At 52.2% G+C, this 18,149-nt stretch overlaps 2 protein-coding genes across 2 annotated transcripts; one reads left to right on the top strand and one right to left on the bottom strand.

Annotated features, from left to right (window-relative positions):
- Positions 1 to 4,940: 4,940 nt before the first annotated feature.
- On the bottom strand, positions 4,941 to 7,099 carry H257_13208 (hypothetical protein; the record flags this gene model as incomplete). The annotated part of the gene is made up of 7 exons (XM_009840675.1): positions 4,941 to 4,951; positions 5,014 to 5,326; positions 5,559 to 5,771; positions 5,932 to 5,999; positions 6,303 to 6,540; positions 6,603 to 6,707; positions 6,872 to 7,099. 7 exons carry the CDS (start codon positions 7,097 to 7,099, stop codon positions 4,941 to 4,943), a joined length of 1,176 nt encoding a protein of 391 aa, XP_009838977.1.
- Positions 7,100 to 11,968: 4,869 nt separating this feature from the next.
- Positions 11,969 to 13,547, top strand: H257_13207 (hypothetical protein; the record flags this gene model as incomplete). The annotated part of the gene is made up of 2 exons (XM_009840674.1): positions 11,969 to 12,265; positions 12,291 to 13,547. The coding sequence occupies 2 exons, from the start codon at positions 11,969 to 11,971 to the stop codon at positions 13,545 to 13,547; spliced, it is 1,554 nt and encodes a 517-aa protein (XP_009838976.1).
- Positions 13,548 to 18,149: the final 4,602 nt, after the last annotated feature.

Here is an 18,149-nt window from a genome sequence, read left to right as displayed (position 1 = left end):
GACTTTGGTCCGGCTTTGTCTCGCGCCGCCTCTTGGCTTATTGGCGATCTGGCCGGATTTGACGATACGTCGGACCGTGGAGAGCGCGATGCCATTGTGCTTGGCAACAATCTACCAATTCGCACCGTCGGAGTATGCTGAGATGATTCGTTTCTTCTCTTCTGTGGCCGGTGCCGAGCGTTTGCACTCATGCTTTGCGGTAAGTTGGAAAATGGCCGTCTGCATGTATGTGTGTCATTTCAAAGGCGGGTATTTCTCGCGACTTTGATTGGAACAAAAGCCACATTGAATGGAATGAGTCCACGTGGCATGACTTGCCAAATTTTATATTTTATATTTGAACCACTTTGATTGGAACAAACTGCCAGTTTGATCGGGAAAAGGTGTAGTATATATTTTCGTAGGTAGTAGTTTAATACTTCGAAGTACGACATTAAACCAGAAAAAGCAAGGTAAAAACGGTAATTTTGAATGCAGCGCAAGGTGAAGGAACCACCTTGCGAATTCCAAAAATAATTCTGAAATTGTACATTTTCAATTAAATATATCTATTGTTGATTTTTATTTTTCATTTGTCTGTCTGTTTTTGGAATTCTCAAGGCAGGCCACCTTGCAAATTCAAAATTGTCCAATTTATCCAATCAGATGCCGTCAAATGACGAAAATCGTTGCGTAGATATATTCTACTCCTGTGATGGCAGTTGATGCAAGGAGCAATAAGATAATCATGTAGGCTGTGTATGAGAGCAATATCATGCGATTTGGTATTCAGGACTGAATCAATTCGAACATCATCGCTTGCCTACGAACCCAATGAATGTGGTCATCCCTGATTCCACCATCCAGTCCGTGTCGGTGCCGTACACCGCCCTGCTGGTGTGCTCACGTGGTTACGCGGGTGGTGGCGCAAGACGTCTTGGTGGAACCCATCCCAAGTGCCAAAGCTGCCACTTGAGCACTTGTGATGGGTGCTACCAAGATGTCTTGCGCCACCGCGGATAACAGCGTAGTGGCTCACCAGAGCCGCCACGGCAATTGCGACCCAACTGAGCGCACATCGTAATGTTTACTGTAAGGGGAAAACCATATTGGATATAGTCGGAGTGAACTCATCAGTACACAATTCTCCGGAGCAGCATCACACAAAGCTCTACAGTTTTCAAGCGTCCAAACAGTTCAATATTGTAACCTCTTCTACCAGTGTTATAGCCAATCGTGGGTAAGAAAACGTGTAACTGACTCTGATTGGATATTAAAAAGGGGTGAGGTGGCTCGCCTTGCAAATTCATTAACAAGTCAATCTAATCACTTTCCAATTTACTCTGTGAAGCTCGCTACTACAACATTTGGTAGCACTTCCCGTTCAGTTCGACAGCAAGGACTTACACCGAGGGGCATAGCTCGGGGGTTGTAAGGTTACTCCATATAGCTCAGGCAAACTTTCAACGGCGACCTTTCGTAGCGACTATTGTCGAGTGAGCAATCGCCCGAGTGTTTAATTTCCATGATAGCCGTCCGATATCAGAGTCGGTAAGAGGAGTCGACCGTTAGGAAAGGGACATTTGGTGCGTGTGAAGATTAACTGCCAACGAAATCTGGGCAGGACAATAGTAAGGCACGTAAAAAGAACAAATTCAGGAAAGCAGAGGGCGTCAAGTAAGAGTGAGTTAGTCTCATTTAACGCCATCTACTATCTCGAACAAAGCGACATCGAGAACTTGAACAACCGTTTTCAGCGAGACGTGCGTAATTTACGACACTCGCGGAGTTACAACACGGTTTGCGTGAACAGTTCGAACTGAGTGAGCTGCAAGTTGGCTATGTGACCGTCTGTTTGCGTTACAGCAGGAGGGGTGCAAGGCTGACGCTAAACCCAAAATTCTAATCAGATCTAAAGTGGGATCAAGCAACATTATTTAGCATTTTTCAACATATTTCACACCGGTTCCCAAACAGCGATTGAACTCTATTCGTATGGATGAACTACACGAAGCAGCAGAATCGCCCGGATACAAGTGACTTCATGTCAAAACATGTCAAGTCAGTGAATCAACTACTAGCAGGGAATATCGCTTACCAAGCCGCATTCGTAGTAGCACTCCGTTGTAAATGTAGGTGCTACTGTGGATGCGACCTATAATTGCACCTACGCTTATTATACTGTTCTGCTCCATATCTTTTGCAGCATATCATATATTTTGTAAGCAACGGTAATTTTAATATATACTTGTAGTTTGTATACCTATAATTGAAATAGTATAATAAAATAGATCCTAAATATTAAGGATGAAAACTTGGATGCCTTGTCGACACCTTTGCAGGACGAATTAACACATTCAAGCCATGGCAAGACTGTAGCAACCTTACTAGGTGTCAAGTTGATATCTGGTAACATGGAAAGCAAATGATTGGCACTTAATACGCGCAAATTCTGAGAATACAGCGCTCCTCTCGAATCACTTGGAGCGACCTCACGAGCAGATCTAGATGACTAGACGAGCTGTGATGGATGGGGAGAGGTAAGGACATCGCACGAGTATACCGTCTTAAGCTTACAAAAATACAATTACTATCGTCTGTGCACCCTAAGATATTCTGGTTTGAAAAATTAGGTCTCAAAGTTTTGGGGTCATGACGCACTAACTACTTAGACTTTTCCGGGACATGAGGAGGTATCAAATCAAAGCCTGGAATGTGTATCTATCGAATGAGCCAATCCAATTGCGATTACGAGGAGAAATGTAAATTTTAGTCCAATCAGAAACCAAGTGCTTCAATAATTATGGAACAGAGTTGTATGCACTTAAAACGAGCTCTTTCACAACATTCGCATTGACAGTCTACGCATGCGTTGACAGGAAAAGTCCAGAAGTCGCAAGAGTAGAGGGAGGAGAGGCATGCTGCCTCCTACCTACGCCTGCCATCCAGTGCCGACACCGTAGACGGGCGAGTAGGTGCAGTGCTAGGGTGACGCGTGTCGGCTCTGGTTCCACGTCGCATGGAATCAGTGTACTTCCTAAATGCAGTAAGGTTAACATTGTCAGTCGACGAGGTCGGGGCATGCTGAGGGACGACTGCCATCATGGCCCATGGCGTCAGTCATCCTTCACTATACAAGCGTCACATGCAGTCGTGTCGATAAGACAAAAATGATAGGGCTCATGGACTCACTCTAACTTAGCTTGCGCCATGCGAGGATGCTCCTCTCGTTATCACTGTGTTAGTTGTGAATAAAGTACCTGCAAAGCAAGGCTAGATAGTACATCAGTGAGGCAATACGAGGCAACATGCTCCTGTTCAATTCATCATCATCTTCCAGAAATATTGCGTTTTGATTGGATAAATATTATTTTTATGGCCAACCACACGTTTCAAATGGATTTGCCCGTCGTTGACACGAAACAACAACGACGGGCAAATCCTCTACTATACTGTATGAGCTCCTCTCGTTATCATTCTATTAGTTGTGAATAAGATAATTGCAAAGCAAGGCTAGTTACTTTAGTGCTTCGAAGTACATCATTCACGCAATATGAGGCAATATGCTCCTGTTCAATCATCTTCCAGAAATACTGCGTTTTGATTGAATAAATATTACTTGAAGTATATTTTGTGGCCAACCACATATTTCAATGTTGTCATTATTCAATTTACCACCTCTTACACACTGCTCACTGAACACAGGTATGTAAGTGATCGATCCCCTTAAGCATTCAGCCATCCGTTGGTACCACAAGCAAGGTTCATTCTATATCTAGGTAGTACATGCAGTCTGTATATCTCGATTGTAGAAGATGTCGTACAGAAGCACCACGAAACACGACTTATGCACGATATACGTGGAAGTTTGGCGGCTTGGGGCGTAGACTGACACACTCAGCCTACGCCACAAGCCGCCAAAGTTTCTACGGGAGTACAATTCAATCGACTGCTCCGGGTCATGAGGCTCGAGCAATCGTTTAAGGTTTAGCCCATGTAGCTAGCTACTCGCAGCAATACCAATACATCCTGATTCGCGGCCGCTTCATGCCATCGGTGGTTGGTCTTAAGGCCGTCGATAAGTTTAAGGTATTTCGTGATTTCCCTGCCCATATTCCGATGATTACCATAACTGAAAAAGTCACCCTAACCACTCTCACGACTTTTTTCAACAGGCTTTTTCTCCCTCCAAATTACTGCCAGCATTCACTAATCTAAGCCAGGTGATCGATTGAACGGTCCAAAGTGGTTACCTTGCAGGTTAACGCAGCAAGCACTTGGGCCACTAGCTGTGACTTCAACCTTTTATTGGTCGGTCGGAGGCAAAATGCGTCGGAGATCATGCCCGTCAAACATGTCAAAGCTCGCGCCATGGTCTAGTTCCTTCAAAACAACGATATCCCGATCCAAAGCACGGATGAGACTCATTATGTCGACTGAACACCCCATGGAGCTTCTGCCAGGAGCTCGTATAGGTGAACTCGTGCAACAAATCAAACTTCTTTCTGCTTCTCGCGAAGCACCAGACAGAGGTGATTAGCAGTAAACACAACGAATTCTCTATAATACGAAACAAAACATGGAACGTTTTATATCACCACTATTTTCTGGTCAGTTATCAGATTATTGTAGCAAAGAAGATATGCAAGATTGTCTCCGAAGATCGCAGAACGAAGTTCGAAGGAGAAGGAAGATGCCAGGAGTACGACCCCTCAACTTTAAGCTCCCGTGAGCATGTGTTGTCTTGCGCCGGTTTCACAACCGACGGCTACCATCACAACGGTGACCTCGATGACAAATCCAAAAGGAACTTCATTATCCAGTCAATCAGTCAGTTCCCTCGGTTCACTTCAATACTCTCTACAAGTCTTGCATCGGTACAGTGTACCATCACCTCGGGACATATGCCCCTCCGGGGCCAGGTCTTATTTCACACTCCTCCAATGTCGTCCTGTTCCGGACTAATCTTCGGCTACCCACACTCAGGCACAGGGAGTCAAACAGAGGTTCGGCCGATAACACTTCCCTCCCTACAACGGGTGGCCACATCACCCGTGAGATCGTCAATCATTTCGCTCACGCCATCTTCGTTGCTCCGGGCCTTTGTCCAGAGACGGAATAGCACTGGAACGTCTTCGTAGATCAATTGGGTCGGTTCCCAGGACGTGATCAGGGCTTCCCAGACCCCGTCTCGCAGACGCAGGTCCTGGAGGGCTTCCACGTAAAAACCTTCATCGCCGAACGCAATTTGGGCCTTCAAATCTTCATTGACTTCACCTCCGCCTTCACAGTACAGGCAGAGCCGGTACGCATGATGCAGGGACGTCGCTCCCGGAGGTACCAGCTGCTAGACTTCCATCAGGTAGTCGAAGACCACCTTCACAACGCAGCGTTAGCCCGGGTTACCAAAACAAAATCACCCGACAAATTTTGCCAGCTTTACCAAACTTGACCATCCCGACAGTACTGGGCCTTAGTGTACTTTGTTGTGGTCGTTTCTGCCACGTTCTTGCGCATAACTCCGAGGGCATCTGCAAGCTCAACCACGTGGCGTATCATCCAGGACTTAATCCAGTTACCTCCCGGAGCTCATCCGGGTGGACCAGACCGGTCAGGAGGGGTGTAGCAGGCAGGCCAGGAGGGGTGTAGCAGGCAGGCCAGGAGGGGTGTAGCAGGCAGGCCAGTAAACGCCGTCGTTGGCGCCGTCCAAACGGCTGGCCAGTTGCTGGTTTAGGGCAGACTGTACCAGGGGTAACACCCCCGGCCAGTCTCCGGGTTGCAAGCGCATCTCGCTGCACAGGGTCATCAGGGCCCGGACGAAGATCCAATTCACCACCTCAACTGTCCCGTTGGCCCAAGGGCAGTGTGGTGTGACAAAATGGTGATGAACACCTAACATATGACCCACGGTACTGACCAGTTCGTTCTAAAATGAGACCCGGAGTCGGGTACCCATGCCCTGATCACCCCGGACAGGCCAAACCATTCCATCAACGCCGCGGCCGTATCTGCTGCAGACGCTGTCGTACTGGCATAATACGAACACTCACATGTCATCCTTGATGACCAGGACGTATTTCAGGCCTCCGGGAGTGATAGCTAGTCGAAATGAATGAACTCATTTGGCTTCGTTGCATGCAGCATTTCACCCCAGGGACGGGATACCGACTCACCGTCGACCACCATACAATGCAGGCAGGCAGTGAGAAAATTCTTCACGTCGCTCGTCAGGGAAGGCCAATCAAACATCTCCGCAACAGATGCCGTTGTTGCTTTCACTCTCCGGTGTCCCGCCACGCCAGAATAGGCCACCACACATATACGCACTTGGATATCCGATGTATATCCCGGGACCCAGATCTTTCCAGCTGCCGTCCGAAAACACTTCTCGGCGCTCCAGGAGGCGTATTTTGCACATGTCGGATGGCCACGCTGCATTTCCGTGATCACATTCGCTGTCGGCCACACAAATTTCTCGGTTCGTAACGGGGACACCAGGGCCCGCCTGGACATCCAGGCACTCCGGGACTCCACCGGAAAGCTTCTGTCCGGGAGGCCTTCCTCAACGGCCCAGGAGATCCGCTCACAGGTTCTCCTCTCCGGCCACACACTCCACTACGCACGGGAACGTCGTCATCGTCAGCGCCTAACGCTGGAGCTTGTGGGCCTGGTACTTGGCCATGTTCGAGTTCGACCCGGGTTCCGGTGGTCCGTAAACAGTCGAAACCCTACCCGGCGGATCAGGAGGTACTCCAAGCACTTACATGATTCGACAACTGCAAATACCTCTTTCTCCACGCTAGTCGCTCGCCGGTAAGACCAGGTCCTGGACCGGTATCTGTGTCGCAACAGCTCCCCAGAACCACTCGCTCGCGTCGGTATACAAACATACCATCTTGTCCGGGTCCGGGTTCGTCAACAAAACCATACGTTTCAACGCCCCCTTCATCCGGTCGAAACACTCCAGGTGGTCCCCGGACCACCCGACCGAGCTCTGCGCAACACGCGTCAACGCCGTCTTCTTCCGGGAGTCGGCCGCCTTGACAGCAATATCCAACAACTTCGTCAATGGGGCTACCAGCTCCGTGTACTGCGCGATGTTCCCCCTCATCCAGTTCATGGCGCACAAGCACTGGATCCTTTTCGGGACATGCACCACGCCGTCCGCTGAAATCTCTTTCCCACGCCATATGGTCCGGGTAGTGTATAAAAGTTACTTCCCGGCGTGTAACTTCAGTCTGTTGCTTTGCCGATCTCAAGCACTTGACGCAGCAGGTGCAACAACTCGTCCGAGGTCTGGGCATACCCCCAACATATCATCCAACCATACCAGCAGTCCGTGTATCAGAAGGCCCCCGAACAACTCATCGACCACTCCTTGGCAATAGACCACCGCATCGGTCTGGCCCATCAGGATCCGGGTCGAGGTCACCACCCCTACGGGAGTCGTGAAGGAGTACAGGCGGCGACGGAATTTAAGGGACACCGAAGATTTCTTGTTACTCACGAAATATTTTCCAAACAAATTCAAATTTATGAATAAATCATAGCGATTGGACAAAAGTATCTCTGCGCGGGAAAACATTTTAAATGCACCCGCTTTGCACATTTGACGGCACATGTCCACTCATTTCACAATGCGAGGAGTACCTCGCAACAAGATAAGTCCACAGAAGAATCCTCGATGACGGTACTCTCACGCGACCAAACGTGAGATGCTCGGGAAGATGCAGGATGCATCAACACGAGACCTGGAGGCCAATACTTGCATACCCAAGAGAAACCTATCGCGCTGGAAGAGGCAGGCTCAATCCTTCGTCAACTTTGAAGGCAAAAAGAAGCGATTCCACCTCGACGGCCCTGGGTGGCCCAGGGAGCTTCCTTACAGCGATACCCTTAAGGAATTCATTGTCAAACTCCGCGATACGGAGCGAGCCGTGACATGCACGCATCTCGTCAACTAACTCAAGCGTAACCACAAGGACTGGCTCGACGAATACCTCGCTGTCACGACGTGTGGCTATAAGTCGCATCTCAAGCTGCTTCAACGCTTCTGCGCTCGTCATGGCTTTTCCCGCCAGAAGACCGCCAAGGCAAAACAAAGCCAAGCCGCTCGACCTTTGCACAGGAGGTTCACAAGACTTTCGATGGGTTCAGTCTGGACGTCATCATCAACGTCGATGAGACTGGTATGCAATATGACATGCCACCACATTCAATTTTGGCAGTTCGCGGAGGGTCGTCCAAGATATCCAGGGGGGAGAAGCATTCGTATCGAATGATGGTGTGCCCTCGGTGCGCGCGAATGGCGACAAGCTACCGATACTGTTTGTCTTGCGTGGATCACCTGGTGGTTTCATTGAACAAAACGAGTTCGACACGTTCCCCATTAGACATTACTACTCTGTTCAAGAAAGCGCGTGGATGGATGAGCCAGTCTGGGCGTTCTATTTGCGCAAGGTGTTGAAGCATTAAGTCCGTGAACCGACCGTACTGCTCTTGGACAATTTCGACCCTCACGTGTGCAAGCAAGGGCAACGGATTGCACGCAAGTAATGTGTTTGTGTTGTTGCTCCCATCCCACCGAATGCGACAAGCGCTGTTCAACTCCATGACGTTGGGGTTATGGCTTCTTTCAAGCTCCAGCTGGGGAACTTGTGGCTGGAGGTAGAATTATATTGAAGGCACTGATAGTGATGTAGACGTAGACCTTATGTCCGTGCCTGCGCAACATAAGCACCTAGTTATGATTCATCGTGCCATAAAGGCATGGGCGCGTATTACGCTGGATGAAATTCGTCGCAGTTTTACTAAGGCTATTCCTCAATATATATAATTACTTTTGGAAGGAAGTATGGATAATACCTAATTTTCTAGAAAAAGTTCGACACCCCCGGGACTCGAGCCCTGGGCTCACTCAAGACACACAACGTGTTTTACCACTGCGCTATCGCGTCAAACGCTTATCTTCAACCCCGCTAAATCAACCCAATCAATATAAAATACTTGAGTGTTTTGAAATTGTGCTAAGTGCTGTGTCGCTCATTGATTGGCCACAAAATCCATCAAACTTCGAAGTACTTCAGCCAATCATTTTCTGATATGCTGGAAATTCGAAATACCAAGTGTCCCTTAAATTCCGTCGCGGCCTGTAATACTTCTGGTGGTCCGGGTGTAAGGACAGCTGCCAATAGCCCTTCATCCAGTCCTGTTTGTAGTAGACATTCGAGACCTTCAAGACAACCATGACCACCTCCAGATAAGGCATGGGCCAGAACATCGGCTCGGTACACCCATTGATTGGTCTCGAGTCGTCCTGAGGCTCCCGGATACTTCTTCGGGGCAATCCTCGGAGCCGATCAGTGTTCTGGTACACCAGACCCGCTTCTTCCAGCTCCCGGACATGCTTTTCCAGGAACGCCACATGGGTGGGAGGGTAGCGCCGCAGTCCCGACTTCACTGGTACAACCCTTCCTTGAGACGCACCTTAAATGGGTCTACTTTCACCAGCGGGTCTCTCCCGAACTTCAGCCGGAACACGTCCCGGAACTTCATCAACAGGTCCCGGAGCTGCTCGACAGCTGCTGTTGGCATGACCGCGGTAGCCACCTCAGCCATTTTGGTTTCCACAACAATACGCACCGGACCATCGTCGTCAGTCGCATTTCCCAGTTCTGGCGTTGCACACGCCATCCCTTCGTCGTCGTTGATACCGTCTGTCAACTCTCCCATCCGCAGGGTACGATGCATCGCGACTCCTGGAGTCGTGATCGGCTGACCCCCGAAATCCCATATGGCTTGCTACCGATGTATATTCTCCAGCAACGTCTGCTCATTGTAGCCCAGCTTCTGCATCCCAGGCAGGCCCAGCATCAGCTCAACGGGTGCTACGGTCTCATCGACCCAGACCCGGAGCCTTCGCGGCCCACACGCGGTCTTGAATTCCAGGCTACCCAGGTGAACTTGTTTTGTCACAATAATCACCTGGCTGTCCGCCCCGTACAGTCGGAGTTCCATCGGACCCATGACCGTAATCTCCGGGGATGCTCCTGCAGCCAACAGCGCAGAAACCAGGCCTCCGGAGGCCACCGACAAATCAGCTCCTTGGTCCAGGAGTGCTGCCTGCACGGGAATGACACCGTCCACAACAGCCGGGAGCTCAGGTCGTTTCGCGTCCGGGACATCCGTCTTCACCGTCACCACGCGGCCACCAGGTGCTCCCGAGGCTCCTTTCTCGCCGCTCCGACCACGTCTGAACGTACTTCCGTGTGCTCTGAGCAGTTGCTTGACCTCGTCGGGGGTGATCCCGGGACATTTCCGGACCCGATGGCTGGTTGACTTACACTTCAGAGAACCGTTGTTCGTTGTACCGATAGCCGGTGCGTTCGGAACAGGTGTCAGGGGCTTCGGGTTCCGAGACTTTGACCCGGGCGGCTTCAGTATGTTCGGTCTCGGAGGCGACTTCAACTCGTCATCGTAACCCACAACACGTTTGTGTCCGATCGCATATCCGCAACCAGCGCACAAACCGGTACACATCCTTCTTCAAAGGCTTGTTTCGTGTCAACGTGTTGTGGTGGGCGACTTAATCCAAGTCCCGCCATGACACAGGTGGTCCTCAACCGAGGCCACCGGGTGCCGACCCTTGGCGAACCGACACGAAAAGGCATAGTATTACTAGTAGTATTACTAAGACGTAGAAAGCAGAATCCTGTCCCAACCAACTGCCGGAGTCTCACTCAGTTAATCAAGTGTGCGGTTTGCAGGGAGTCGGCACTCCCCCATTTGGTTGTTTGTGTTGGCACTGGTGTGGGAAACAACACAAAGTATACTTTAGTTCCAGTGACCTACGGAACTAAGAGCAATGGCGAAGAACTCGCAAGATCGCGCCCAGAAGCCGAAGGCCGCGGCAACGGCGCCAGCAGCTGCGTGCAGTGAAACTGAGGAGGAAGTACCAGTGACGGAGCCACCGTTAGTCCTGGTAGTTGGAAGGACCACTGAAGTGCTGCCGGCTGTGGAAGAGTCCAAAAGCGAAGAAGTCCGGAAGACGATGGAAGAGCTGGCCAAGGCGAACAAAGCCATAGGTAGTGCGCGAGCGGCGTCCATGCCCTGGGACGATATCGCGGCGGCGATATGGTGGTCAAACTATGGGACCGAACTGGAAACAACTACCACGACCCCCAATCGAAGGCGCCTATGTTGATGAAGACTACTCGCCGTCAAAGAAGACCGATGCCGAGAAACGACCGGACTAAAAGGCGGAAGCTCGAGCTAAGCTACGTGCGCAACGGCGAAATCGACCGGATAGTACTCCTGACATCGAGGAAGAAGAAAAGGAATACCAAGAAGAACAACGTAAGCAAGCATAACGGCGGCGGATCAACAAAGCCAATCGTCCCCCAAAGGAGAAGCGTGTCGACGATGCCAAAGTGGCGCAAGCGGCCCATGATCGACGGATGTTGGACACCACCCTACCTAGCAGCTCGGGATGGGGACCTCTGTCCAGTGGACCATCGACGCCAAGCAGCGGAGGATGGGGACCCAATTTCAACTCCAGCGGACCTTCATTGGTCGTGACAGATGTTCAACCCCCCGGATCACCTGTATGGACAGAACTTTCCTGGTGAGTTGGGTAAAGAAGCGGGAGACATATGAGGACAAGCTACGGGTGAATGCACAACGCATTGGTGGCGAGTGGCGGCGGAGTGCTGTGGGGTGGATTCCTTCCACTGACGGCAGCCTCCTGAAGGCTACATGCACCTATGTTTGGTGAGTGCCTGTGAAACAACTCAGTGAGGATGACTACCGCGACCGCATTATAGAAATCGTTGGGCAACCAAGTGGACACCCACCAAGTCAGATATGCCAACATACTGCGCTGAGTGTCGACCCCCATGGAGACGTGACTAGTCGCCTGGTGTCGTTTATGGAGCGGATTCATGATGTCATCGACGAGAACGGCTTACGTCAACAACTTAAGGACTCCACCATGCTGAGAACGTTCGTGAAGGTGGTAGCAGCGCGTGTCACACCCAGCTACCTACGCGACAGAGTGGAAGAGCAAATGAAGACCGTGCCGGCGAACGATCTGGTGGCCTTTGCGGATATCCTACGCTTGACCGAACGCATGATGCGGACATGGTCAATCAGCAAAGGAACAGCTACGGTTCGAAGCGTGGCCATGAAGAAGACGACCAAGGGTGCCGCATTACGAAACATGCGAAGGAAGCCAACCAAGCTGTTCGAGATCAGCAGGAATTACGAGGAAATTACCCTCGTCCACCAGGTGGATACATCAAGCCGGAACGAAGTGCGGCGGTGTGGTCCCCATCGACGCAAAAGCGAACGGGGACCCACCAGCCACAAAGTACGGACCGCAAGCGAATTCGCGCACAAGACACGACGACCGCCATCTCCAAGCTGTGCGTGATGAAGCACCTCCTCGATTTGCACCTGATGAAGCACCCCCTCGATTTGCACCTGGCCGGGATGACCGCGGCATGCTGTGCTTTGTCTGCCAGCAGCCAGGACACATGGCCCGGGAGTGTCCCAATACAAAAGACGGGGATATCGGCGATTCAAGCTGGAAGAAGGGCAAGAACGCCGTCAAGCAGCTCAAGGCGCGGGAACGCAAAGCGAATATGCAAGCCAAACGAATGAAGAGCTCCCACCACCCACCATGTGGACGTTGGGTGCGACTGAATAGTGTGCTGGAAGTTCCATACTGCCCGGATACCGGCGCAGACCAAAACATTATGCCACAAGCCATGGCGGATGAACTTCATGGGTTACAGCCACAACTTCAAGATGTAAAGTTGGCTGCGCCATTTGTGGGAACAGCATGCAACAATATGCCGTTCGAAGTGAGCTACTATGTGGACCTTACGCTAACAATGCAGACGGCCGCTGGACCAGTCAAGGTGCCAGGCAAGCGCCGCTGCTACGTGGTCAACGATGGAGATGAATTCCTCGTTTCGGATGACACCCTCAAGACTATTGGTATCGACATTGACCACCTGCTGGAACAGGTGGGGCGCCTACAATGGGATGAGGACAGCGATGACCAGGAAGAAGTTTGTGGCTATTGCGTGGAATCACCCCAACGATCGGCCGTCAGAGCCGCGACCATGAAGGCGGTGCTACCTGTAGCCAAGAATGAAGTCGAGGAAGCCCTGCAAGGCATGATCGACGGCGCGGACGATAACGGATTTCCAATGGAACATGTAAAGTACTTGTGGGATGTGCTCAGCAAGCATGACATCTGGCGAATCAAGTTCGACGGGTCAGACTCACCGGCGAAGGTGAAGCCGTTGAAGGTAACCCCGAAGGATGGGTGTGTTCCTTACCGATGCAAAGGAAGGAAGCACAACCATCTGGAGGAGAGGTTCCTCAGGTTGTTTGCACAAGAACTACTCGATGCAGGCGTGATGAAGAGCAATCAGCAAAGTTTGCGGTGTAGCCCGGTGAACCTGGTTCTCAAGCCAGATGGGCGCAAGTCATTGAAGTCGGCCGACAAATGGAGCGACGATGACGTGCTCAAGAACTATCGGCTAACCAACGATCACTGAGTTGTCAACTCGCTAACCGAACCGAAGGCAGGGACGATGCCATTCCTGGCTGCCATCCTCCAGAACCTACGAGGCAAGAAAGCGACGGGCGTGTTTGACCTGCCCAAGTGCTTTTGGCAGTTCCCACTGCACCCAGACAGCTGGGACATGTTGTCGTTCATGCTGAACGGATGTGTGTGCACCCCGGATCGAGTGATGCAAGGCCATGTAGACAGTGCCGTCTATGTGCAATCAACGAACGAGGAGTGCTACAAAGACCTGCACTACAAGAACATGAAGACCTGCTCTACAAGAACATGCTGATCGGGACCGACGACATCTTTGTGTACGCCGGCACAGTGGAAGAGTACGTGGATGCCCTCGAGTCGTTCTTCGATTGAGTGGCCCAGTACGGGTTCAAACTGAGTCCAGCCAAGACTAAGCTGTTCACGGATCAAGTCAAGTGGTGTGGACGCATCATCAGTGGTGATGGCGTCAAGCAAGACCCTGAACGCATAGAACATCTGTGTACGATCCCCTACCCTACGAATGCGGGAGAATTGCAGCAGTTTGTGTACGTCGTGAACTGGCTGCGGGACTCGATGACAGTTTACGCACAGACCGTCGACCCACTGCAGCAGTGTCTGACGAAGGCCCTCGAAGGCGTGGGCAAGAAGAAGCGGATCGCGTCTGGTGTTCAGTTGGAACTGGCCGACGGCGAGAAGCTAGCATTTGATGCCGTGAAGTCCAAGCTACGATCATCGGTGGAACTGTCTCACCCGCGTGGTGACGCCACGATGTGTTTATTTACGGATGCTGGTGAACATGGATGGTCGATTGTGGTAACTCAAGTGGTGGCATTCGATGATGACAGCCCAGTCAAAGAACAACGTCACGAACTGCTCTATGTCAGTCGGGGATGTTTGCGGGCGCCCAGTAGGCGTGACGTGGTTAAGATGTACTATGACCACAAGAACCTCATCCATGTCTTTGCCCCGGGCGAAGAATGGAAGGCGCACACACGCGACTAACTCATGCGATGGGCTGCCATTATTGGCGGGCGGCTATCATTATGCATCTACAACCTTTGGGCGGATATGATGAGCCGTTGGGGTCAGCCGACGCCAAGTCTAGCGACCAAGTGGGTCAAAATACGTGAGGGCCATGGCTAGTCAAAAAGAAAGTCAAAACACGCAAAGTTCCCCCACCGGCACAACCGAAACTGCGATCGCTGGACAAGAACTTTGTGTGGCCATGTGTGGTGGACATCCGTCACGCACAGACCAGCATGGCAAAGACAAACCAAAGCGAGCTACCGTGGTGGACGGACTGTGGTAAGTGGACGAGCGGCTATGGATTCCGAGTGCGGTGAATGACCTGATCCAGCGGATCATGGTCGTTGCCCACTGCAGCAGCGCAGGGTACTGTAGACATGCAGCGCTGGTGTCTACTATCCGCCGCCTGTTCTATGTCGACCACTTGGCCGACAGGGCCAGTGAATTCCTCCGTGGCTGCTTGTTGTGCCCTCAGGTAAAAGGGGGAAGGGTGGTCCATCGACCGTAAGTTCCGAGGTGGCACGCGAAAGAGCGCAACGAAGGAATCCACTTCGACTACCTCTACATGGACGGAGCGTTCAGCGGCGCTAAGTACGTGCTGGTACTCAAAGACGACCTTACCCACTACTGTGAGCTCATTGCATGCGATGGCCCCACGAGCTAAGTATGTGTGGAGGCCCTGGTGGACTGAACGAAACAGTTCGGAATGCCACGAGTCTGGGTCAGCGACCAAGGAACCCATTTAAAAAATTTAAGAAACGTGGCCATGAAGGCGTTAGCCTACAAGTTCAAGGTCCATCACGACCTCACCTTGGCCTACTGCCCCTGGCGCAATGGAACGGTCGAGCGGATGAACCACGACATCGTCCAAGTGATGCGGGTCATGCTGCGAGAGTACCAGCTAGCCGAACAAGAATGGGACTACCTATTGCCGGTGGTCCAATCCAACCTCAATCAAACACCGGCCGCATCACTGGCGAGCAAGTCGTCGATGGAGCTGTTCACGGCTTTAAACCTGGCGACTCCCCTGGATGTCGTCGTGGTGGGCGTGAACAAGGAATTCCGAGAGAGCAACTGGACGGTCAAGGACATCCCCAAAAACTTGGACAAGCTGCGTGCTAGCCTGCAAATTATGCATAAAGAAGTCCTAGACAAGAATGCGATACGCGCGGCGAAGGTAACGAAGTGAGTTTGCCGCCAACTTGGCAGCGCTCTTCGACAAGTACGTCGACGTATTCCGTTTGAGTCTGGGCCGCGACCCACCGGTCAAGATGACGCCGTTGAAGGTGCACTTGGCCCATGGGGCGCGGCCGATAAGATGCAAGGCCCGTCGGTATTCCCTGCCACAACGAGAATTCATGCAGCATGCAGCAACTTGTGAAGGAGTTGGAGGCAGCCGGTTTTGTCTACCGGAACCCCGCCAGCCGGTGGGCCTCGACCCCCTGATCGTACATAAGTCCCACACCAAGGATGAATTCCGAATGACGGTGGATCTGCGACCAATCAACAGCCAGACTGAGCAGATCGCCTGGTCGATGCTCATGTTGGAGGTGGTGGTGGATCATTTGAGTGGCGCTGTGTGTTTTTTCCTCCTTGATTTCTTCAAGGGGTACTGGCAGTTCGCCCTCGACCCCGGCTGCCTGGAGATGTTCTCCTTTTTGACCGACACCGGCGTCTATTCCTCCACCCGCGAAATGAAAGGTGGCAGCGACATCGTGTCGTACTGCCAGTCGACGGTGCAGGATATGTTCTCCGAGAAGTTGTACAAAGGCCTGTTGGCCTGGTTGGACGACCTCTTGGGGTACCATCGTACCCGCGAGGGATTGTTGGGTGTGCTGGCGGACGTGTTGGCTGTGTGCGCTGACAAGGGTCTGAAGCTGCACCCGAAAAAGTGCAGTTTCTACGTGACCGAGGCCAGGTGGTGCGGGCGCATCATCAGTGGGACTGGGGTCAAGCATGACCCCGCCCGCGTTGAGGCGCTCCAACAGCTGCCGTCCCCCGTGACTGGTGCTGACCTGCAGCAGTATGTGTGCGCCATCAACTGGATGCGCATGAGCATCCCCGGGTACAACGTGCTGGTGCAGCCGTTGACCGAGATGCTGGAGCGGGTGTTTGCCGCTGGTGGCGGTAAGAGGACCAACCAGGCCGTTACGTCGGCTGGTCGGTCGTGTACGACGATTGTTTGGCCAAGACCAAGGCTGTCCTTGGGAACGTGCTGTGTCACCCGGACCCACAGTAGCGACTTTGTGTGTTTGCTGACACGTCGGAAGGCCACTGGGGTCTGAGATCACGCAAGTGCCACCCGACCAGTTGCACCGGCCGATTGACGCCCAGAACCACCAGCCGCTCATGTTCCTGACCTTTACCGGTGCAGCTGGTCGGTGGGCAATTGTGGAAAAGGAGGCGTATAGAATTGTTGAGACGTTGGTCCGTGCAGACTACCTCCTCCATCCCGTCGCCGGTTTCAATTTGTATACCGATCATCGCAACCTGAAATATATTTTTAGCCCAACATCTGTTGTGGCATCTGTACCCAAGTACACGGCCCAAAAGTTGGAACGGTGGGCCCTGCAGCTGATGGGCTGCAGTTATGTCATCCATGATATCCCTAGCAAAGTCAACGTCTGAGCTGACCTACTGTTGCGCTGGGGATCTACCCTCCCCAGCATCTGTGCCAGCAGCCACTGCTGATCTCGCCGTTGCGGGACGAAACGTTTGTTTGGCCAACATTTGTGTCCATCGCCGAAGCCCAGGTGGTCGCCCCTGACGACGTCTTGTCGAGAATGACCAAGAGCCTGGACGCCGTCCACCTGGTGGTGCTGGCGTCTGGCCAGGCGTGGCCTCTACGTCTCGTCGACGATATGATCTGGGTGCCCGTCGCCGCTGCCGAGTTACAGCTGTGGCTGTGCGTGTGTGCCCATGCAAGTTTGGCCGGCCACCGCACGGCCAAGGCCACGTTGGCCAGCCTGGAGCCGTTCTGCCAGTGGACCGGTATGAAGGGCGACGTCGAATTTTTTGTGCGTCGGTGCCTACATTGTGCCAGTGCATCTGGCGTCCTCTTGGCGAGGCCCTCCACTTGAAATGGGTCCGCTGGTCGGAGACTCACTCGTATCACACGCCGAACACGGCAAACCACTGCAGGAGGCAGTCCTTGACGAACGTCGCCGTGGCCTCGGGAGCCGGTAGAACCAAATCATCTTGCTGGCGCAACACTTAACTACCAGCAGGTACTTGTCGCCTGTCTTGGAGGCGCCCATGAACACAAAGTCCCAATGAATCAGTCCACTGCCTTCACCATCCCTCGGCGGTATGGCCCCCGTGACCGCCATGCCTGGCCGTCCGGCAATGTCGCCGGTTGGCACTATGGCGTTGCCGGGTTATGAGACCCCGTTTTTATCACACACTAAATAACGAAATACACACAAACTTTCACGAAAACCACATAGAAAACACATGGGCTTCCAGCACCAGTATTCGTTGGGGATGATCCCAAGGGAGTATTATCATGTGTTTGTTTACGATACTGGCGTGTCATCAGGTACCCGTATGGTCAGTCACACACATGGTT

Source organism: Aphanomyces astaci (assembly GCF_000520075.1).
Source record: "Aphanomyces astaci strain APO3 unplaced genomic scaffold supercont1.46, whole genome shotgun sequence".
In the NCBI taxonomy this organism is placed as follows: domain Eukaryota; phylum Oomycota; class Saprolegniomycetes; order Saprolegniales; family Verrucalvaceae; genus Aphanomyces; species Aphanomyces astaci.
This window is presented reverse-complemented; position numbering and strand designations above follow the sequence as displayed.